The sequence below is a fragment of the Xiphias gladius genome, chromosome 19 (assembly GCF_016859285.1).
Source record: "Xiphias gladius isolate SHS-SW01 ecotype Sanya breed wild chromosome 19, ASM1685928v1, whole genome shotgun sequence".
Classification (NCBI taxonomy): domain Eukaryota; kingdom Metazoa; phylum Chordata; class Actinopteri; order Istiophoriformes; family Xiphiidae; genus Xiphias; species Xiphias gladius.
Genome location: NC_053418.1, coordinates 5,990,417 through 6,015,256, shown reverse-complemented (window position 1 = coordinate 6,015,256; position 24,840 = coordinate 5,990,417). Strand labels below are relative to the sequence as shown.

Below are 24,840 nucleotides of genomic sequence, written 5' to 3'. Positions count from 1 at the left end.
CTAGTCTTTGTATTATGACTTTTTAAACAGCAAAGGTTTAACTTTCCCTAGAATCTAGAAATGTTGATTTTGTGAGTGCAACATTGTCTAAATGTGGGGACTGGTCAATGGGCTCAGGGACGGAGACAGTGATTCTTCATGTGTGCCCGGCCGCACAACAAAAATGCAAGAGTGAAAGACTGAAACACTGAGTACAGTATCCAGTCCTCACGACAGACCTACCAGACAGACGCCAAGGCCTGTTTCAAGAAACAGGTTTACTGACTTATGTGAATAAATTTTCTGGTTAAAACCCAGAAAACTTCTTCTACATCAGTTCATGTTCCAGATTTGAGAAGGTTTCAGGTTTTATAGGGCAAAGTCAACCAGATAACTCGGTAGACAGGCTTCCTTACGCAGGCCGCAGGTGTACACAGCCGAAAATATGAAAGCTTTCCTGAACTGGTCGTACGTTGAATCACCAAAAGAAATGTTCACGTGTACGTGTAATAGATTTCTGCTGGGTGTCACAAATGATGAGATTAGTCTGGTGCGTGTGTATGAGTGTGTGTGACAGTGGGCAGGAGAGGGAGAGGCAGCATAAGAGGTGGCTGGATTAGGGAAAACACTGTATATCTGTAGGTGAGCCTGAGTTAAGAGAGGGAAATTGGAAAACAAGTAGGTATGTAGTATGTGAAAGAGACAGAGAGAGGGATCCTTGCTGAGCCAGACAAGCAGACAGCTTTCTATATCTCCCTCTAACACCAACTCAAGGTCAGCTGAGGTTGGGACTGCTGAGACTGGGATCTGCATTGACTACTGCCCAGCCAATATATCTGCTCTGCTTTCTGTTACTTTTTTTTTCTTTTTTTTTTTTCTATCAGCGCTGTGTCCCACAATCCTCTGCAGTGATTAAACAACTGAAAGGGAGCATGAATTGGGATGATGGGATAGAGAAGGAGATGAATTTATGTGTGAGCGTGCGTGTCGGTGAATATTTTGGGGCTGTGTGTGTGTGTGTGTGGGGGGGGGGAAGACACAGAGGCAGATCTGCAGATGGAGACAGATACAACTCAATGGTTGTGGGTGCCGCTGTTTACATTTAGAAAGAGTCTTGCAAACCTCAGCCACACCTCATTGCTCCTTCCCATTGGATGTGTGCCGGCGTCAGAACCTCTGCTAGAAATTTCTTCTATGCGAAGGAGAACTAAAAAAAAAGGGGGGAACACAACGAGAAAAGTGCTTAAACACATTCCATCTAGGATTGTCTCTCTATCTCACCGTCAAATGAACTGAGATAATGACCATTGTTGCTGCTTTCTCTCTGCCCTTTGGGCTCTTTTCTGGTCTTTTCTGCAACATAACAGAGCAAATCAGCATTTAAAGACCCAACAAAAGCTTTATTTTTCTCTTTTTGTTTCTCTGCATTTTTAAAAGGAGAGCAGGATCGGCTCCAAGAAAGTATCCCCTGGAGCATGTGTTTTTATACAGATGTAACTGCATGAGTGATTGAAGTTCATCCATCAGCTTCAGTGCACTGCAGCATGAGGAGTTGTAAATGTTTCCTCGGCTTCAATCTAGGCTTTAAAAACAGTATGTTTAACAGCTGAAGTTCTCATTATTCTATGTTGAAAGTGCATGAAAAGCATTAGTAGTATTTCCCTGCTTTGCTTATGTGGGCCGGTGGGTCTTATTATTCTCTGGGCGTGCAGCAAGATAATCAGAAAGTCAACTGTTTGAGATGACATTATCACAACCCACCACTTTTCCTCAATCAACATTAAATATCGGTGAAATCGGATTCGATGTCCCTCATGAATAATAATACGGTTTAAGTTTTAGAGATTATGTTTCAACTTGGAATAAGAACTAAATGACAGCTTTCAGCTTTTCAAGATTACTTTTTGACAACTAGTGAAAAAAAAGGGGGGGGGGGGTTCACACTGTTGTGTTGCTTTGCCACTGTGTGGCATATTTTTTTTCGTGATTTCATAGTATTTTTCCTCCTCCGTGTTTCTGATGTTTAACGGGCTAATCTGAAACTTGTGACTTTTTCTTTTTGGTAATGTAGAACTAAGCCAAGAAGTCCCACACCGGTCCAAATCAAAACAGGAAACGGAGCATGACCGTCACATTAGTCTTACTCAAAATTGGAAGATGATATGTGCATGGTGAACACTGAGTCCATGCTGTAATGCATTTGTGCTGCTGCAAAGTGGAGTTCTACACACACAATGTCTTCTTCTGACATTTTCCCTTTTAAATCTTTTGTATCACCAAAATCATCAATAAAAATAAGATATAACAACAATAATGTAGTCCAATTCACATTACCATTATTAATATATACGTTACAGTACATCTAGCACACACAGCATTTGCATGACAAAGCGATAGATCTACTATCCAGCTTCCACCGGGGAACAATGCATTTGATGCAGAAAGTGAGATCAAGGGGTGAGCTGGCTGTAATGCCCACATGGGACAGAGAAGACTGAGAACAATGGGCATGAGGGAGGTCTGTGAGAGTGAAAATGTTTTCCAGAGACAGATTTGTATACGCTGGAGCAGCTTGTAAGCAGCTTTCACTCAGACAAAACAATTCCAACAGCGGCACACGTCTGCCTGCTTTTGAGACTCGTGCTTTCTGTGGATGAATGTGTTTAACTTGCAGCTAATAGGCTGTGTTATCCTGTACTTGTCCTGACGGAAGCAAAGCGTCCCTGCTAGCCAGCCTCATTTTATGTACGGTGTGTGCCCTTTGCCGCTCGCCGCAGCCTACGGTGTGTGTCTCAGAGCAGTGTGGGTATTAGCAGTGAGCTACTGGAGGGAGGTAGGGGGGTCCATTCGGGGCAGGCGAGGCTATAATGATGATCTCCACCACGAGTGATAATGAGTGCTAAGGTAATCCTCGCCTGGGACCACGTAAATACACACAAACTTACAAACGCACACACGGTCGTGAACAAAATGCCACCAAGATACCTCACAAACACACACTTAGAAGCCCCCCCACACTTTTCCCGTGTGTTATCAGTTTGGGTACCGAGCACGCAGGGAAATCGGAGCTGCACAATCTTGCCCCCAGGAGCCGAAATTTCTGGCCCCTCAAAGGCTGTTACGATGATACTCCCCCTTGTCCTCCTCCTCTCCCTCTCCTAACAGCTTTATTCTTTTATCACACAGACAATCAGACAGATAGCAATGCTCTGAAAGCCTTCCTCCAGCTCGGTGATGGGGACCGCGGACCGAGGGCGTCCCTAATGCAACCCCCGAGCCCCGGGCTTGTTAGCTGGAGCCGTCTCTGAAAGAAAAGAGGAGGGAGAAGAAAGATGAGTGCGTGTTTGTGTGCGCAGAGGAGAGAGAGGTGGCAGTAGAGTCCGGGGTGTTTTTACAACCATGCCTGTGTGTGTGTGTGTGTGTGTGTGTGTGTGTGTGTGTGTGTGTGTGTTGTGTATGAGTGTGTGTGTGTGCGTAGAAGAGACACAGCAGTACTTCCGCTGATGAAAGGAAGGAAAAGCGAATCTCTCTCCCATGTGTCATAAGTCTGTCCTTTTGAATGAAAGTTAAATCCATCAAGTCAAAGTGGAAGAGCTCTCTCTTTCTCTCTCCAACCCCCCCCCCCCTTGCCGTTCCTCTTTGATCTGATTGTTTCTCTCTCTCGCTGGACCAAATCAATCTGCCACCCACAGATCATGTCATCACGGAAAGAAGACTAGGACACGTGTCTTTGAGCCGGCCCACATGACACTTAATGGTTATTTTGCGCATGCCTGTGTGCATGTAGCCCGGGTGTCCCCTCGCCAGCGCCACAGCAGTCTTGCTGCCATGCTTATGAATAAAGATGATATTAATCCTTAAAATATGGAGGAGGGGGATTATAGTGTTTACTATGGTGCATGTCTGTGGAAATGGAGTGCTCTCGCCCGGTGATGGTTGCATGTGTGGACTTCCTAGAAGCTTTATGTAATGGCAGGAGGAGAGGAGACAAAAAGAGGGAAGGGTAAAGAAGAAAGAGGAAGAAAGTGTGTTTCTCTGTGTGTGTACGCTGGCTGTGTGTGGGTGTGCAGCTGCCATATCTTCTTTAGGTAATTTATAGAAAAATAAAAGACATATTGGGTATTATGGTTCTATTTTTAGCACTGACGGTCTCCAACCGTTGCTTGTGCCTCCACATGTTTAAATCTTCCCCCCCGCAACTTGCCAATATTTCTTCTGTCTTCTCAAAATCCTCACCCGGATAAGACAGAACGTAGGGGGGGAAAAAGGGAGAAAAAATTAAGAGAAGCCAAGCAACCAATCTCCCAAAATAGGTCGGTTTGAAAGCACGATGAATTTTCATACAGCCTTTTAAAAGGGCTTTTTAGGACTGAGGATTTTGAAAGAGAAGATGCTGCTGAGGATCTCTTTCTCACACACACATACACAGCTGGGTTGAGGTTCAAAGAGGGGCCGTGAAGACTACTACTGCCCCCTGGTGTTTGTCACTGGGATAACATGATGTTTTTGGTTGTTTTTTTTCCCACAGGCTTGCCACCAGAGGCTCACCTCCACTGAGCGTTTGGCAAGGCAGAAACACGTGGGTTCGGTTTCCTCATATAGGCATTGTGATCACGGCTTCAGTCAAGATGTGGGTGTCCAAAACGCTGAACGAGAATGGACGAGATGTCTGTTTCTTTCTTTTTTTTTTTTTTCCCCCTTTCAAACACCCTCTTTCTGTAGCTCTAAGAGTCTGAGCCTACACAAACACAGGGGAGGGAGAGAAATCAATGAAGCTGTGCCAGACATGGCTCTCTTATCCAGAAAATCATTGCTCTTAGAGGCGGCAGCCTCACGTTCAGCCTGAGGTTGTGTAAGAATAAGGAGGTGTTCTCAGACTCATCATCCCAAAAACAAGCAATTATTCATATCCTGTGTGGAGAGGAATGAAGCAAGTTACTCCCGCTGACACAGCTCTCAACACGCGTCCACTTGCTCTTCTCTTCAACTCTATTCAATGTGCCTACCGTATATTCTCTATACAATGTCTCATAATGGGTAATAGGATGTCTAATTTATGTGTCCTGTGTCAAATTAGTTTCATTCACTCAAGAACCCAATTTGATTGATTCAGTTGTTCATTGTTCTGCCGAGCAGCTCCAGCCAATTGTATTTTTACTTAAGCTGTCGTTTTTGAACTTTATTGAACATGTCTGCCGAATTAAGCATTTATATTTCACCAGAGAAGGGAAAATGTGAGAAAAATGGCTAATGAGTCAAAACTTTCCTTTATCAAATTTCAGTGCAATCAATGACATGATCATAATGTGGTGAGTCCAGATTAATGATCCCGAGCAAATTGAAACGAAAGCAACTATAATCGATATTTTTAGATTAACAACTGATCACAAGACTTTTTGTATGTAAAAGGTGTTGCTCAGTAGCTGGGTTTCAATCCACCTGTTTTTATGCACATTTTTCAACTTGCGCATGAAAAACGCATGAGTGGAAATGTGTGAAAATAAAAAAAAAATATGAAAAAAAAGTTGTTATGCTTGGTTGAGGGGGAGAAGTTGGTGTATCGTTACAGGTAAAATGCAACAAATAAATCACGACGTCCGTGAATCGTGTGACTTCAATGTCCACTGAAAGTCCTGAGAAAATGGTGGCAGATGAAAACATCAGATCTGAGTGGATCAATGAGGACAGTGTAACCTTGCTAAAATGAGACATGAGACAAACATAAATTCCGTATTTCCATCAGATCTTTTATATTTGTTTTTCACCGTTCGCAGTTTGACCGGGGCTCTTTTAATTACGACATCTCGTCGCACCTTGTTCCTCTGCAACAGCTTAATAGCACCCAACTGGGAAAAAAAGTGCCTCCAACTTTTTATCTCAACGAACCAAATCAAAATAGTCGCACAATGGTAGTGGATGGAAACAAGCACTCATTTGCATTTTCTTCTGTAAATTTTCCCAAAATTCCGTTAAAATGTGGGCAAATTTGAATGGACACGTAGCCACTGTGATGAACCCACAGAGAATGGTAAGCTGCCCGTGCAGTTCCCCTCATTGTTACGGAGCATTTTAGTGTCTTCCAGCTCTTGGCTCTGGTTTTACGTCGCACAACTTTACTGATTTTGGTTTGCTTTCACTGCTCGCGTTGCATAATTTTCAGCCACAGCTGGCAGCTGTTTTTTCACCAAAAAAAATCCCTCATTGCAGATTTAAAAACTAACAATTAGTTATTGAAATTCTGGATTTCTGCCTATGAGGCGTTTTGTTCACTCTATGCATAACATTGCCATATTGTAATACACTGTGGACTTGGAAAAATATAACGATATAAAATTAAAAATAACTATAATTATTGTATTAATGGGTTGGTTCTCCCAAATGAATTAATGTTATTGTTTTTTTAATTTCCCTGGTGGTATCTAACCATGTGGATTTTGTCCAAGGTTTGAGATACCGGTCTCTGAAATTTTTGCTGCCATGTTTTTGAAAAGCACAAATACGATTTTATTCGCCTCCATTTCACTGGAGTGGAGGAAGGCATCACAAATGATATCTCAAAAGCTGGACAAATAAAACCAAAACTATGTGCGTGACCAGACATCTACTGAGGTTGGTGAGAAAATATGATTTTTTTTTTTTTTTTTGTGATATGGGTGAGCCAACCCTTTGAAGACACTGGAAATAATGGGAGCCTAAAGCAAATACTGTATGAAGCTAAAACAAATCCCAGAGAGGGAGAAGGGAAAGAAAAGGTGCATTCTGGAAGTGGGTCAGACCCATAACATTCAGTTTAACATGGTTTACTTTGGTTTAGCTCCACACCGATCTGGTTGATCACCGTTTGTCCGCTCACCGCAGAGCAGCGAGAAAAAACCAGCCTGGCTGCTCCGCTCTGGCCTGCTTTCATCTCAGCATCGCTGGTTGGTTAAACGTTCCTCCTACTGCTCTGGCAAGACAGTTGGAGCCCCAAACCAAGGAGCACCATGCTGCGTTTGCCTGGTAGCACGCTACTCTTTCTATAGGCATACACACACCGATCCAGTAATGCATGCAAAAAAGGACAGAGAGCCACAGGTGCAGACATAACCGAGCGGACAAATGCTCAAACAAAAAACTGTATGGCAGTGTGTGGGTGTTTTTGTTTAGAAATAAGACTTTTCATTCTAATAAAAGTAATAGAAAATCTTTTGTAAACAATTTGATATAACAAGAAGAATGCTGCAAAAATGCTGAACTGGTAAATTCCTGACTTACTTGCATAGTAAGAGGGCTAATGAACAATTGTGTTTTAAACCCAGTTTATACCTTATCAATTTTTTTTTTTAATGTTTTCTTTTACAAAAGGGCAAATGTGTCTTCTGAGCAGTAACTCTGAAACATAGACAAACCTGGAAGATGCGTGGCATAGAAATAGAGGCCCGCACTGTACTACCTGATATATTCAAACGGATCTACTTTATAATCTTTGTACTCAGGGAAGATTTATGTGTTGCCTTTTATCCCGGCCCTATTGTGTTTATACCATATATCCACAGACATAAATAGTCAGAATTGAATTCAGATGTATAAGCATGCAGGCACAAATAAACACTCCACTGAGTGCGCGCACACGAACATGGTTTTCTTCCCAAGGCATCAGGTAGCCAATCCATCCTGTGAAGATGAATTGTTCTTTTTCTTATTAAAAGAACAGGTGGCCATGAGATAGCAGTCTCATTTTTCACTACTGCCGCACTCCATGAGTCCAAACTAATGATCAAAACATTGAGCCGCTTCAAATTATCTCTCACCCCAGACTGATAGATACGGGAGCTGATGGGAGGAAGAGAGCGTGCGTGTGCCTGTGTGGGCGCAGGTGGGCCTGCGTGAGCCTGCGCTGTCGGTGCATGAAATTGTGACCGTGCACGCATGTTGCCTCCACATCCATATCATTTCGCTACGTTTGCATGTACGCATCAGGTCATGCATGGGGGGCCTTCAAACGTTTGTGTGTTTTGTGTGTGTTTGGGCAAAGGTGGGAAACCCAAGCCTTCGGGGGGGAGTATTAGAACAATGTCGTTTGGCCAGCGGCTGTGACGAATTGCTTCCTCTGCCCTTTTTCACACTGGTGGCCTTCACTAAGCAGTTTTCTCTTCAACACACACACACACACAGAGAAACCTCCCGTCCCTTTTTTTTTTTTTTTTTTTTTAATACAGTCGTGGCTTAGTCATGCTTGAACCACGCTCATCGTTCTCAAAGGGAAAACAGTATGCATCTCGAAGGCAGGAGATGAAAGCAGTTTAATGATCTAGAATACTTAGGCACCATTCGTTGGCACGGAGCAAAAAGTTCAGGTGTTGGAGGGAAACGGCAGACAGCTGTCATGGCCATTGTGTTTTTAATCCTTCCTGGACAGCTTTAGTCGCCTCCAGATGAGATTACTGAAAACACAAACCAGTCACTAATGACAAGCCGACTGGATGAAAAAAAAAAAAACTAATTTCAGGGATGTTTGAGGTCTGTTATATGTTATCTGCATTGTTTTCTGTCCTGCCTATAAAAAAAAAAACAAACGAAAAACTGTGTTTCAATGTTTTGTGTCTGATGGCGCAGGGATGACACCAGTGGAGGCAACAGGACGGGATGTCACGCTTTGGTGTGTGAAATAAGTGTTTTCCGTCCTGCTCACTCGACAGTGTGCTGGATGGAAAACACAAACTTTCCATCTCTCCCTCCGCTTTTGATCATTTGCGCTACGTTCGGTTACTCTATTCAGACCGATGAGTTTAGTCGTCGCCCGTCCCATCTGTTGTGTTTACGACTCATTTGTTTACTCACTGGTTCAAATCAGAGCTTTACTGCGGCCAGGGGGATTCTTTCAGTGCAGGGCTATGTCCAGGCTCTGAGGTCAACTTAGCTCAATGATTCATTACATTTCCCACTAAGTGGCTATGATGAACAACACAGATTCCCCTCATTTCTCCCTGTAATGAAAGGCAAAGTAATGGAAAATTGCCATATGACAGAGCCAAAAGGAGATTTGCAGACAAAACGCAAGTTTTGACGGTGCTGTTTGGTCAGGTCAGCCGACTATGTCACTACCTGTGGATCTACTACGTCGTTAACCAGGACTTACAACTGCTAATTTACCGGACACGGTTTGACAAGTCAAACTGTTTGCTTGTGGTTGCTGTCTACAGGGAAATGGCTGCAAACAAGAATAGGGCTTGACAGGACAGGTGGTGATGTGAAGCACGCCTGCAGTAGTTTCACATTATGTAAATGAGCAGTACAGGCACAGCTGGAGACATTCACAGTCAAATAAAACTGAAACCTGAAGCCCAAAGCTGCCCACTACAATATTTTAATGTCTGACAGATGGGAATTTGCAACTATTTGACCAAGTTGTTTTCCACAGGCTTATGATTTGCCCATCCATCCATTCATCCTTTTTTTTTTTTTTTTAATATATATACCAGCGTGTACTAATTCTAACAAAGGAAGCTTATGATAATATATTTTGTTCATATATTTTGTTATATGAGATAATCTTCACGCATCAATTGCTTTTACAAGTTTTACAGACCTAAAAGAATAACATAAATAATTAGTGCAGCACATATCCTCAGTCGGAGGTCGCTTTCGTCATGTGCAAAACAGTCAAAGCTGCTTCAGCTTCGGGCTACAGCTTAATTTAGACCTGACCCCTTCTACACACAGAACACAGTGAAACCGAACTAGTCTACATGAATAAATAATTTTAGAGATAAATGCATTGAAAAAAGAAAGAAAAAACAGGGAAATGCTCATAAATACCTTTTTAATGGGAGTGACCGAATGTTCCTCATCAAGTTTTAGTTAGTTAGTTAGTCTCTAGCGATCTGTCTCATGTAACACACGGTATCACTGGGGGAATAGTTTGACGGGTAGATACGAAGCTTCCGGCAGCAGCCGGCCGGTTGGCTTGGGTCAGCTCAAAGACTGGAAACAGGAGGAAACAGCTAACTCAGCTGTGGTAGCAATAACAAAATCTGCCTACCGGCACCTCTAAAGTACACTACTCACCAGGTTACATCTCGTTTCATTTTTTTTCCCTTCCTTTTTTTTGAGGACGGGGGGGGGGTTGTTTTACTGTCTTGTTTCCTTGTTATACTGGGGGTTATGTCCTAGACTATTTCGTGGCCGGGCGCACTGACTTCCTGGAGTCTTGTTAAGCTGCATATTGATTGCACAGACATGCGAGCGGTATCAACGTTTGCATCTCTCAACAAAGCAAATATGTGTGTTTCCCAAAATGTCAAACTATTCCTAACCATATGTCGACTATAGAATATAGACTTTGGTATTTCCAATTATTCGGTTTCTATTTGTGGGATATTTATTAATTAGCACTTACATTCGGGTTTGTGCCACAGTTGCTCTTAGGTAATTACTTTTTACTGTGTGCCTTTTATTATAAAGTCATGCCAATTATATTACCAGGGAAATGTCAGTGTCTTGCAGAAAGTTGACAATCCTTTCTCCTTGTTAGCAATCTGAGCCATGTTAGCCTCAGATGTTGCTATAAAATATTGACATGTCCTGCAGCATTTTCCCTGATGCCAGTATACTGAGTTACACTGTGCTTGTCATTCTGGATGGCCGTGCAGAGACGATGTTGCAATGTCAGGAAAGTCTGCTGTCTATTGTCGAAGGTCTCCTTTCGGCACTTTCATCCTACCTCCGTTGCATTCAAGTTCAATTTTGTACAGAGGGACCAAACGACTTAAGCAGGTCAGCGAAACCTTTTTGTCTCGCAGAATACACCGTGTGATGATCAAAACTGGAAAAGCAGCTAAAATGGTATCTCCTGTTGGCGTTGAAGTCGAATAGGAGTCGAAAGTCAAGTCAGCAGGCAGTTAATGAGGGAATACTACTACCGTTGCCACAGTCACATATAAGAGTACACTGACGGACTCAAATCACTGCTGTGAATGTTTAGGCGGGGGCTACATGGAAAACATTGTGCTGGCAGATTGAAATTCCCTCGAAACTGTAGCGGGAAGAGGTCTTCTGCTGTATATCGCGAAATGATTTTTGACCTTTTTCAGCCCTCCTGGAGTGAAACAAAGTTTTTAACACCACCTCATACTGTGGGTGTGATTACAGCCATTCAGTTGCATGCGCCCAGGCCTCGTTTTCTGTTTTGTGCACTGTGAGCCACTAATCTCTCAATTTGCTGTCAAAAGATAAAAATGCACAATACCACTGGCCAGCTCAAAGCCATCGTACTCCTCATTGTCAGTTCATCTATTGGCACACAAATGCCGATTAGAGATTAAATGGCCACCGGGATGCGGCAGCGAGCCAATCTGTCCATTGTGTTTCAGTAAAAACAAATATTTTCATACTGGGAAACCTGGAAAACAATGCTCAGTATGTTTTCGAATCAGGGCCTGTCACAGCATACGTCGCAGTACTTTGGAAAGCACCCGACCGCTGTGTGGTCCCACTGAAATCACAAAGCCAAGGGCACAGTCAAACAAACAATCCCAGACGTCAGAACATGTGGCGCCAACGGCAAAGGAGCCCAGAGAAATCGGTTACGTATGCCGTCCTTCACGACTTGAATAATACAATGTCAACATTCATTCCATAAAGTAAATTAGTCTCAGCTGACTCCATTACAAGCCTGTGTGCTTTAATGTGGGGAGAAATGCTGATAAGTCCCAAAGAATATGCTGAGCCCATGCTGCTTTTGACTGACTTGTGGAACTTGTGTAGAATTTTCCACAATATAATGTGTCCTCTAAATCATCTTTGCAGATGAATCTAACCAGGAAAACTCCAGCGCCGTGTAAGAAGGGATTTATTGGCAAATGTATACCCGAAGGCACATCTTACATCAAAAGTAGACTTGATTCTTAATTAAACCGATAGAATACAGCTGCAGTGACAGCTCTGTGGCGCTTTGCCTCAGTAAAACTTAACAACCACTAAAGTTTCTTCTAAGTAATGATTCATGCACCCAATTTCTGTGATCTGTACTGAGCGTAACATCATGGGTAATTAAATGATGGTCTACAGAGCACTGGCTGCTCTCATAAAAATGACTAGGCCATAATTATCATGGAGCTTGGTTACCCTCCGACTGAAAAACTAATTGTGTATCAATAATCAAACAAACCCAAAACAACCCAAGCTGTACAAACAGCTCACAGCTACAATACTGCAGTCAGTAACATCCAGTCCCTCTTTTAACTACATTTTTATGTACACTTTTGCTATTCATACAGTACATAGTTATTTACTCGAGCAATTTCACGGGTCCATAAAGTGAGAAATGTAAAACCAACATATAGGATAGCCGGCATCAAACACATTTACATCATCAAAGATAGGAGTTACACAGTTTTAACCTGTCAAAATGTAATAAGACCAAAAGGCAACCCTCTTACTTATTATCCCCTTGCATATCATCTATGTCACGGAAAAAAAAAAAACCCCAAAAAACCAACAGCCTGCCAGACACGCAGGCATCTGTATTAAAAGGAGATTCACTCACTGAATCAAAACAGTGTGTTCCCTTGTAACACCTCAGTGACCGAGAATATTCTATAGCTTGCTTCGGTACATACAATAACAAAAAACACTGCACTCTTAGAAGAAGAGGGATGTGCTGTGAGGAACCATTACGATTTTATATTGATTCATAAACAGGCATCATTTCCAAACCAGCAGTACAACCTCAAACAAAGCACACAAATATGGAGTAGAGAAAAGCCTCCTTGGGGTACTGCGTGGCATTCCCAGAGTCAAAAAAACATAATACAGCAGGGGAATATTGATGTTTCCTTTACTTCCTTTTAAATCAAGCCTGTTATTTTTATTATTGCTGTCCCTCTCTAAGATAAATAGGGTGATAAAAACAGACGCCCGCCCCAGTCTCGTTGACATTTTAGGGAGTCCTTTCGGAGCAGTAAAGATGCCCAATTGATAGATACCAGAGTTCTATAGAAAACGGAGGGACAAAGTGGTGGTTGCTTATGGATGCAGAGGTAGATAAGGAAAGAAATAGAGAGAACATGGACAGTTCATATAAGTAAGGATAGGGGGTGAAGGTGGGTAACATCAGCAGAACAGAAGGGGGGGGGGGCAAGAAATGGGGAAAAACAACAGCGGGAAGACAGAAAAAGGGATGAACGCAGACACAGTTCATCAGCAAGGAAACTCCGAGACAGGGTAGAAACAGGAGATTCACATCCCAGCAGAGCTGTACTGAGGGAGAGACAGAACAGACAGCCACAGCAGCAGCCGTCAACCAGAGGAGATAAAAAAAAACTCGACACATTGACACACTCCCTGCTCTGTCTCCTCTCCTGTGTTTTCAGTACACCGGTCTGTAGAGAAGCTCCCCAGAGGCAAGTCTGCGTTTCAGCTCCTTCCAGAGCAGCTCCCTCTCCTTTTGGGCGCCCTTCATGAAGCCCCTGTTCTCCTGGGCTCTCCGGGACAGGTAGGGCATCACCTCATTCACCGGCCCATAGGGGACATACTTATAGACGGGGAAGCCTGCCTGGCCTGCGGGATGAGGTGCATGGGATGGGAGACAACAAGAGAAAAAGGGTCTTTGTACAACGGCATGGATGGAGAGGATAAACATAGACAAATCAGACTATTTCTCTCTTTGACTTAATGAAGGTGTTAAAATGTAATTTTGTTTTTGATTGATTCAGCCAATTTCAAGTGTTGCAATTTCAGAAAAAAACATCTTTTATACAGGTTATCAAGGACAAACCCCAGAGAGCACATCATAACTGGACGTGGCTCCCCTCACTGAATGATTGCCTCAATCCTTCTTATCAGGCAAGTGTTCAGTATTTCCACAGACATCCTCGGTTTGCTGCATTGGAATTAGAAGAGCTGCTGTTGTCAGCCAGTTAGGCTTACGTACTCGGACTGTTTTGCCAGGGCTTGCTCTTTACTCCGTCTCTTTTTTAACCAATCCACAATTACTGCCGAAGCATCAGACATGATGAAATAAAACAAGGTCGTGAAAAGAACATCCTCAACCACAGCAAATCGTGAAAACCGAAAATGGCACCTTTTTATTAAAAAAGAAAAAAGACGCAGCAGTGACTGCTCTATCCCTCGAGAAAACAAAAAAGAAACACGAGTGCCTGTTGACATCAATACTGGTCAAGGCGGTTTCAGCTTTAGCCCTGACATTGAAACACAACTGCCCGATGCTGCCGTGTCTGTCTTTGACTGACAAATAAAGTGGTGACAGCAGCACTTCGTTAAGACAGCTTGTCAATACTGAGTTGTCTTAGTTCATATGTCACATTATGGGCCCCAGACTGACGTCCTTGTGTGCGCTTCATGCGCTTCATGCGGTCTGTGGGGTACCTGTGTGACTCAAGGGTATTAGGAGGCGCAGCTGAGAGTTACAGAGAGGGATGGCAAATACTGATTCTGTAGAGCCTGGACTGAAACTGTCAAACCGACAGCCTTATGTAGGGCAGGAGAGATCCGTGCATAGTCATTGTGTGGTTGCGCAGAATTTTCTCACCCAATGGGAAGCTGATCTGATCGCACATGCCCAGTAGTTGACCGAAGTACACCTTGTTCTCTGTGGGAAAGAGACCCAGCTCATTCATTCTGAATGAGAGAGCGAGAGAGAGAGATAAAAATAACTTGGTTTACAGAGATGCAAAGCTGTATAAAAAAGTCAGTCGTGTTTTCAACAGTGTGATTGGATAGAGTTGAAACCGTTACCTCTTTAAGGTGTGTTTCACTGTGTCTTCATTATGAGAAGCAACCATTACGTTGGTATTGTTTCTGTTGAGTGCAATCTCATCCAGCACATAATCCAGACACCTGACACAAGCACGGACACATGCAAACACACACAAGGAAGACGTGATTGTGAACGTCTTGGCTGTTAAATGGGAAATGCCGCAATTGCTTTCTACTAAACTACTGACTATAAAATTTTAAACTGTATAGGATATAGTACATTGCATGCATATTGTGGCTTACCTTGTTTTCATTACTCATCCATGTAAATCTTTCTCTTTGGCATGTAAGATTTGTTGTATGGTGCAGGACTACCTTTACACATCTAAACAGTAAAATAATTTATCAGAAATCTTACCAATCTATTCTGGGAGGACCTCTGGATTCTGATTTCCTAGCGTAGCTGTGTTAATACGCATGTACGTTACAACCATCTGCAAATTCTGAATCCCTCCTCATGCTGTGCTGCTTCGGCCAAGCTTCGCGTCTGTCCTATATTACTGTTTACCTCAAATTCTAATCAAAAGCTCGAGGAGGCTGACCTTTTCCTCGTTTTGTGCAAAACACACTGATCTCCACAGGGCGATCTCTTTAAGCTTGCCTCAACGTCGGAAAGCCGAAAAACTTGTTACAACACCGCACGCCCAAGGCTGCAAGGTTTCTGTAACTTGCACAAGGACGACTCAACAGGGTGACCCAGAAACTCCAGGAAGGACCACTTCCCTAAAATGAAATCCCTGTGCTCTCAATTTGAGGCGGATTTGTGCCTATGAGGTGGCCGGTTTAAATTCGTGAACCACACGGGAGTGGCACAAGTGGGGGGAGAAACTTAACTCTGAGCCGTTCGCTATCCAGTAGCAAGAGGCTATATTAATAGCAAACAGCTTCAGTGTGAATATGAAAAAAGGAGAGCTTGGCTTGGCAAAAAAAAGATCGAACTTTGCAAGTGCAGATTTGGACGGTCGTCAGTGGTTAAGAAGCAAAGAATAAAAAGTCTTGACTCCTACCTGTGGTACATTCGATTGGTGGACTCATAATCCGGGTTTATAGGGTCCTCATAACCCATTTCTACGGCCCTCTCTCGCTCCTGATACATGTAGGCCCCACGCACCAGCTTGGCAGCAAAATTCCAGCCCTCACGCCGTGACACTTCTACGTCCACGGTTATGTTGTCGTAGGCCTCCTGCAGGACAAAAATCAAGATGACTCGCGCTTTGGCAAAGGTTCATCTGGATCAAGTGCTTCGGGTTTTACCTTTAGGTAGCATTGGTACGTGTTGAAGATGACAGGCCTTCCTCTGTTGTAGATCCTCTGCATTTCTAACGTCAGTCTGCTGATGGCCGGCTGGAAGTAGCTTTGCTCCGCGTCCACCATCAAGCGAACGCCATTGTCTAGGGCATGCTGGGACGTGAAAGATCCCATTAATTTAGTATAATATCACCTAACAGTGATTATGATTCTTAAGTTCATGAAAAAGTAGTGGTTTTCTTTAAGTAAACAAATGTGATCAGTGGTTCTGTCTACACATAAATTGGGACTTTTTAACTATTTCTTAATACCACTGATACTCTAGATTTGTTATTGTGCTCATTCTTAAAAGCGGTTAGCAGCACTGCAATGGCTGCGTGTATTCAAAATGGCTCTCTTACATAACATGGGTTTTACACAACAGCTAACAACACATTTGTACTGAGATCTATCCATATTAGTGAGGTTATGTATGTTGTAGCATGCCGGCATGTTGAAAACGTGTCATCCTTGATCCTTGCTTATTGACAACAAATGCATTTTCTGCTAATTGTGTGTGCACTGTATTTGCCTACAGTGATCAGTACGTATGCCGTAGTTTATGCGAGATTACCTTGGCTAAGATGTCCACACGCTGTAACATCCTCTTCATTTGTTTCTCCTCCTCCATAGTGAATTTCTCCAGCAGAGGCTCCAGCTCACCTTGCTGAGTAAACAACCCAGCAGAATAAACACCGTGAGATGCTAACGAACCCAATATCGCACGGCATGACACCCATTAGTGCTTCTTACTTCATCCACCCTTCAGCTGTCCTGAGTCCAAGGGCAACAGACATGCTGAGGGTAACCTGCCCATATTTTACAGACATGTGATTAACCCTGACCCAATATTGGCCAGTATCTATATTAACATCCCCACTATCCATCATTCTGGTTGAAATCCGGTGCCGCTTGTTACTTCAAATCTCCGGCCGGCTGTAAATTGTACACACGTCAAATTTGGAAAAGCAAGTAGCAAGTCAATTATCGTCTCCGGGGAATTTGGGTCTCGAATCATATTTAAAGATTAAGGATGGTTTTTTTTAGCTGCATTTCATCGGAGTAATTGCCACTTTCTTTCGGTGGGTTATTCTACTCACCTTTACGTTTGGGACAACCAGGAGGTCCGATACCTTTGTTCTGGCATCTATTAGGCTGTTCCAGTCGATCACGTCAATGGTTCTGTCAGGGCAGAGGGCAGAGAGGTATTACGGCACCAGTATATTGCTGACTCCAAAATATTACCGGTATTCATTTATTTCTCTAGTCACTCTGTAGCGACGCATGTCCTTGAAGAAGAATTTTAAAAATAGCAGTAATAAAATGGTGGTAAATACAAAATATTACAATTTTCTTTACTTTTTCATCAGATGACTTATAAACTACCGAAAATGCTGACTGTTGTCCCATCTCTACCGTCATTGTAATTATGCGGCAAAATCTGAATTTGGCTAATAAATTCCAGCAGTAAAATAAGAAAAAGTCATATGTGATCTTATTCTCAGCAAATAATTTGCCTTTAAACAGCAATGATGTGCGTACTGTAAAATAAACCATGACAATGAATAAATCAAGAATAAATATGATTAAATGTGTATTTAGTTTTGCATGCTGGAAAAATAGTGGTGATTCTTATGTGATTTATTGATTACATGTATGTCTACTATAACCACTGTAAAATCCATTGCAATCCATTAGGACACAATTTGTGTTTTTCATCATCATTTTTCATTGAATGAATTTTCCTCTAATTTGCCTTGAACGTAAAGAAATACTTCCCCATGTGCAACAGTGACATTGTCGTACCGCTGCAGCAGAGGTATTTGCTGTCTATTGTGGTTGTCTGTGTTCTTGCTTACCCTGAGGTTTCCTCTTTCCTGCCAGTAAACCAGCCATAGAAGTCACCTTTTGCACCCAGTTTGGTCAAGAATTCCTAGATAGATATAAAGATCCACAGTACTGCGCTTCAGACACCGTAGCAACACCTGTAACAATATCCTCACACACTGCGTGTGTGTCACAGAAGTGTACAGATAACGTGGCACGTAATGTATCACTATAATTAAACATCAGAAATGAAGCGGAGGAGGAAAAAAAAAAAACTCTACCTGTAGTTGTTTCAGCTCCAGCCTCTGCTCTAAGGCTTCCATGCCATCTTTGCCCTGCTGTGATGCCAGGAAGGTGAAAAATCGCTGCCATTTCACCAGCACCTCTGAGAATTTAAGCTTTTGAAAAAAAAAAACAGGACACCAGTCTGTCACACCTTCATCACAGGAGTACACAAGAGTATAAACTAAACTGCTGCATTGCCCCTTTAACTGCCCCTTAGCGCCTACCAGAAACTGAGGTCGTCCTAGCGCGGTCATTTTGACGGCGGAAAAACCGTCCATCGAACTCCCACCTACAGGTCAAACAGACATGATGCTAAATGCATGTTTAAGGACAGTGCTGCATGTAATAAATAGAGTGGATTATGGAGCTGGACCACATGTCCATTGGTTGAGGGACGGAAATATTTGCAACATTTGGTAGAAAACACCTGAGTAATGCATATGAGCCAGTATAGAGTTACAACTTAACACAACGTGCCAAAACAGACATTTTGTAAAGTTGCATTACTGATGTAGTTTAGTTTCTGTTCCCTTACCAGATGCTTTGATGCATTTGATGAAGGTTTCCATATTCTTGTCACATTTGGCCTCGTCGGCGTAGAAATACGTGCGGGCTCCTGTCACTCCCCCACGACGGTCCCCAAACTCTTTGTGCGCTTTATATTTTTTCTCTCCGTGGTCCTTGCCTGGAGGTGAAAACAAATTTGCGTGCCTATTACTTCTAATTACATCATATACTCTGTCCACAAAATGGGAACAAAACAAGGCAGCTTACCTATGCTCTCCGCCTCTGCCGCAGATACACATGAGCTAAATTAGAGGGAATAGAAAAGGATCAAATAAGTTAATGTGCCCTGTGTTTGGGCAATTTTAGAAATTCAATTGCATCATAATTTCAGCAAAATGTCAAGCATTGCTGGGTTGAATTTAGGACCTGGGATTCTTTCCGTGAACGTTTTGTGGCAGCGGCATGCCAGAGGCTAACGCTGTGTTTAGTGACCCTATGTATGCTGAACTGTCCTGCCGTCAGCCTGCTGACCCTACGGAGAGGTTCAGCTGTAGCGTCACTCCACACTTGACCTATTCCCCCCCTCTCTTCATAAGGCACCGGGGAGCTCGTGTAACTAAACAGATGACTGAACAGCAAGCACGCAGGATTTCAGAGACGTCAGTGGGCTTCAAAGACAGTGAAAACTAAAGGGAGTTATCTTCTTTTAACGTTACGTGCCGTGTGGCGGGCACTTTTACTGTAGAAACGTGGATGAAACTGCAATTGGATCCACTTTACACAGATCGTACTGTCTTAAACACATTTTATTTAATATTAAATATTTTATTTAAAATATTATCAAATATAATATTTGATATTTCATTCGATAATGAAAAGAATGGTAGTTGCACCTCTAAAAAACAGAAAGCAATCTCAGAGATCTGAGTAGCATTGAATAGCTATGGCTGACGTCCCTGTTGTTAGTACTGGGCCCAGTGGTTTACGTGTCCAGTGATATAAATTTGATTTCAGCAATTTTCTACGTTGCACTGCCAAAAATTCTTCAGTCGTGAATATGACTACTGGCACAAAATATTGGTTATAGGCAGCTTTGTCACAAAAATGCCAGAAGCCATCCTCAAAAGCCTGCATTCGTCAAATCCAAACGGTAAAATGCATATTTTTTAGTACGGCCTATGAATCTGAAGGCCGGGATTGTGCGTGTCATGCTGTCGCCGTCAAGCCAGGACTTTCTTCTGTTCCTGTTGCAAGGAACTGACTAATGTTGCTGTTACTATCTCCACGGATCATTGGAGTGCCCGTCGAACGCTGCCGTCTGAGATCAAGCTGGCTTAATGTGCCTCGTCCTCCACCCTTGACGGTTTGAAGGTGTATTTTTTTTACCCAAACAAAAGCTTTCTAGGCCAGGGTTTGACACCTCTCTTGATCTTTCCAGGCGGGCATCCCCAAGACAAAGCAGTGATATCTTGTTACCAGTGATATGGTAAAAAATAAAAAATAAAAAAAAAACCTACATAGCAAATCATAGCAAAGGGGCTTGCCTGGGAGCTTTATAGCCTTACAGCATGTGATAACTCTATCAAACAATAATAGAAGGTATTCTGTTTGGCCTAAGATGACATTGCAGTCAGCTGTCACTCTGCATCCACGGACTTAAACACCAGACACTTAAATACTTCCTAACGGCCTTGTTTATTCACGGCATCGGGAGTTTATAGAGCTAGAGCCGTTGTGAGATCTGAAAGGTCAGACTTTTCCGGCTGAGTATTTTACTTATGCTAAGTAAATCTGACAAGTGCACTTGTCTCTTTCACATCACTGAAATGAACATCAAATATATTCACTTTAGGAATTTTATTCACTTACTCGACTGTGAGGCAACTCCTAAATGGGCCAAAATGTCCACATTTTTATTCTAGACTCCGAGATTGGCCTAATTACTCAAAATGCATGAATGCCCACAGCCAAACTTAACTAACATTGCTGCTGCTGCTGCCTACAGAGGCTGCTTGCGTAAGGTTTTGGACCGTCATCCAAGTTTACATCGGCTCACAGATCAGATGGCCACACTGTCTTGTGCTCCGCATGTGACAGGATTCCTAACAAGTGAGAAATTCTCTCCGGCCGCCCAATGGAGAACAGGGGGCCGTGACCGAGCCGACAAATCATGTCGTAAACAGTGTTCACTTCCTGGTTGTTATAAATATTAATTCATTTTTGGCATGAAACAGGAGGAGAGTATTGAGTTGTGCAACACTAGTTTTTACTCTTGATATTTGCACTTTGATATTAGTTTTTGTTAATACCCATGATTCCTCTGTACTTTTATTCTAACTGTTGAAAAAATCCCTTGAAACACTGACAACACAGGCCCAGAAGCATCTTTTTTTGTCCGTAATATCTACTGTACTGCATGGCAATGCCGCAGCTTTCATACTCCCTCGGCTCTTTCTGTTCCGCCTCGTCCTGGCCGATGTCCTCCTCGACACCGTAGTCCAGAACGGAACCAACGCCAAAGGCCTGGTTCTTCCGGATCAGCGGCCCGATGGCCCTGTGGTCCTCGCCGGCCACAAACTGGCCATAAAATGTCATCTTCATGAGCAGGTCGAAGCCTCTCGGGCCGAGGATCTTCTTGCCTAGATCCATTATCTGCACAGGAAGGAAGAGGAAAATATGATCACTTGCGCCTGTAATTTCTAACTGATAATCCTAATGAATTCTACGTATTATTCGGCCTAGTTTATTTGATTCATAATGTCCCAGAGAAGAGAGACCGTGTCTAGGAAGGTTTTGAAGGCCCCGGGTTCACCTGACAGACTACGGGAGAAAGACAAAAAGCAGCAAGTTGATCTTTCATAAGCTAAGGAATGCAAATCATGTTCTTAACCCCGAGCTATGAGCTACACACAACTACAACTAAAACGGGGGGCAAAGAAGTAACCGTTGCAGCTGAGGTGAAAACCAGAGAAATGCCAGATGAGATCACTGCTTCGCAGTCGAAGTTGCCACTTGTTTTCACGACTACACAACCAGCTTCCGGCTGATTCACTGAGGGTGCATAAGTGTGTGTGGGGGGATAGAAAAATGAACCTGAGGGGCTGCAAGTCTGTCAAAGCTACTGCAGCCCGATGCACCACAACAGTGGCCTGAAAGAAACAGCCTTTTTATTCATGCGGAGTGCGCCTTGTGCCCTATGGAGGCCCACGCCGTGTAATAACATTACACTGCTGTAAAGGTTAAGTACCTGCTGCCCCCGTAGAGGTAAAGTAACAAGGACTGAATGCTTGTAAAAACAGGTTGTCATTTGAGATGGGTGTTATCCTTCAGCGCGGGGCCCAAATACTTGGGCCTATGGTTTCAAGCCGGAGGACTGTATACAGTAGGTCTTCCAAACGGTATGTGGTTCCAGCTTGACACTGCTGACTGGGGTCGTTTACCGCGAACACAACTGATGGCGTCTCAAGTCCAATTATATCTCGCAAATAAAACGTCTCTGTCTGAACGCGGGGGCCATGTCGGCCACACAGATGGTGGCCTCTGGCCTGCGGTACGTTCTGTTCTCACACCCGCTTCTGCTTTGATGTAGACAACCCCCCCCCCCCCCAACTTTGCCCCCGTCTGTGCCGCGTGGAAATGTCCCACCTGGAGTAGACGAGCGCGGTAAACTTTAATATAGTGACTCCCGTCAAGATCAACCGGGACAAAATGTGGTAACCCTGCCCAACCGTCTCCGCGGATAATGGTCGGTCTGCACGTAGGGCTACACCTCATTACCTCTTTATTCTTATCAACCAGGAAGTTATAGGAGCAGAGTTTGAAAACCAGCAAACTTCTGAGCAGCTCCAGCGAGTCTTTGCTTCTGTACGCCTCCTGGGTCCGGTCAAAGTCCACCGAGACCTCGCCGTCTCTGCCCCCTCTCCGCGCCGGGTCGGGTCGAGCGCCGCCGCCGCCGCCGTCCCGCCGCTCCGTCTCGGTCGGTGTCGAGGCGGCGGTGCACCGGAGTCGTCGGCCGGAGAGCAGCCACTTACCGGGAACTGCCGCCGCCGCCGCCGCCGCCCGCGCCAGGGCCGGCGCGCTCTTGACACGGGACATCGGGCCGGAGGAGGCGGGTGGTCAGCGGAGCGGCGAGGTCGCGCACGAACACCTGTCCGGGGCTGGCGGTGTCAACAGACGGCGAGCCGAACCGCCGCCTTAGCATTATTTGGGTGGTGCAAAAACCTGTGACGCACGAGTTCTCGCTCATCGCACCCACTTTTTTTGCACAACACACCACCTGCACAGGTGCACTCCCACTGTTTTCCTGACTGAGCGAGTGTTGTTATAGAGGACCAGTGTGTTCCTTGTACTATACTCTTCGAACAGCTACATTTTATTTGTTTTAATCGGCCTTTCATCCTTTTTGGCTCAACTTCACCGGAAAGCCCACGACCGTGGTGCAGTGGTGGACAGAACCAAAGTACATGTGCTGAAGTACAATTTTTTTTTTTTTTTTCCTTAAGCACAAACTTGAGGTGTGTCAATTTTTAGGCTACTTTACTGAGTGTGCTCGGGAAACTTTTTTCTCCACCATAAACATCTGCAGTTGCACTGCAGATTCGGTTGATATAATTACCCAATAGTAGCCCATGATGAGTTCAAATGAGCTCTTCCTCGTCCGGTTACAATATTGAAATGCCGCTCACAGTCAGATAGATATTCATTTTTGATTGATATCTAGGCTGGGCAGAGCAGAGATTCACGAGAATCACTGGTCCCAGATCTTGCAAGGTAAATCGTACGGCATGTCGATTTATACTGCAGAATAGAATAAGTATGAGAACAGAGACTGGGCTGAATATACACTGTACAATGTGCCCTAAATAAGAGACTGTACATTGGCACAAACGTATGTTCTACGCAGTTAAACCAATAATAATACAGTACATAATATTCCGCTCTGAAAGGGAAGATTTTGTACCATGAGTACTCTTGTAATTTACCCTCCATTTTGCCAATGATACCTCTCTGTGAGTGAACCTTGCTCTTTTAAGTATCCATCCACGGTACTTTAAGGGCCTAAACGCGTCTCAAGCCGCCGATTGCCTCGACACGGTCACTTCAAAAACATCTCACCTGGGGGGGGGGCGCTGAAAGGGAGAGGGACTGGCTGCTACGGCTGATACCCGCAAACCAAGCCCCCAGACTCGCCCTCGCGTGGTCCCACGCGCTTTATCTCTCGGCGCGCTTTTCAGTACAGATAGTCTCGCGCTAGAGTCCCATCTCAGTAACTGTGGGAGCCACGATTCGCCACGCGGAACGTTGCCGCCATGCGTAGCAGTGCACGTGAATTACACAGAGACCTTGACCAAATTTCTTACAGTCACAAAATCAAAAAGCATCATTCATTATAACTTTGAAGTTGTTTAATATTAATCATTTATAAAAATAAAAAAAAACCTGTCAAACTGGCCTGAGCATTTAACTTTTTTTTTAAATTTTGGCAGTGGGATTTGTTGATTTATCGCAAATTATGCGAGTAGACTTCAATTAAAAAAACATGTCATAATATTTCTTTGGAGGGTCGTGAATAAATCTGTTTTGGACCCGAATCCCTCCGAAGACCCCTGGAGATCAGCAAAGCCCGCCACTGGAATGAGCTCCTCGGAGAGAAGGCTAGACCCCGGGGCGCAGGATTGTGCAGCTATATTTTGAAGAAGATATTGGACTGAGTCATTATTAAATCTAATATAATCAATAAAAGACACAATATTTCTTTTGGCTCCGTTCTGCAGCTCCCAGGGATGAAGGGGCCTTGGATTTGCATTCGCAGGATTTAATCCAGGAGGTGTCATATGCCAGCATCGCTCCTGTTAACAGATGGGGGAGCCATTGTTTCACATGTAGTTGTTACACTCCTGCCCCCCCGCCCCTCCAACTCCACACACACACACACACACACACACACACAACCGCACTTTCTTCATCCATAAATTTAAGACTACCTCAAATTACTGTTACGTTAAAGTAGGTTACTATTTTGAAAATAGTGTCTACAAATCTTTAATTTTAAATTTTGTGTGACAAATCCTAGATATACTTAAAAAGTGCAACTGTCAGTAATAAAAGTGACAATAGTGATAATTTCCATTACATAAAAGAGCAGTTTTTTTCATCTTAATTGCCTCATTTTAGTGTTTTGTTTTTGTTTTTGTTTTT

General features: G+C 43.6%; 1 protein-coding gene across 1 annotated transcript; it reads right to left on the bottom strand.

Annotated features, from left to right (window-relative positions):
- Positions 1-10,336: 10,336 nt before the first annotated feature.
- Positions 10,337-22,525, bottom strand: prodhb (proline dehydrogenase (oxidase) 1b). Its single transcript, XM_040154529.1, has 14 exons — positions 22,420-22,525; positions 21,083-21,294; positions 18,910-18,944; positions 18,671-18,820; positions 18,360-18,424; positions 18,132-18,248; positions 17,883-17,956; positions 17,124-17,205; positions 16,598-16,690; positions 15,991-16,137; positions 15,744-15,919; positions 14,716-14,817; positions 14,510-14,598; positions 10,337-13,518 (listed from the first exon to the last, which is right to left on the bottom strand). Exons 2-14 carry the CDS (start codon positions 21,289-21,291, stop codon positions 13,328-13,330), a joined length of 1,530 nt encoding a protein of 509 aa, XP_040010463.1. The 5' UTR covers positions 21,292-21,294; positions 22,420-22,525; the 3' UTR covers positions 10,337-13,327.
- Positions 22,526-24,840: the final 2,315 nt, after the last annotated feature.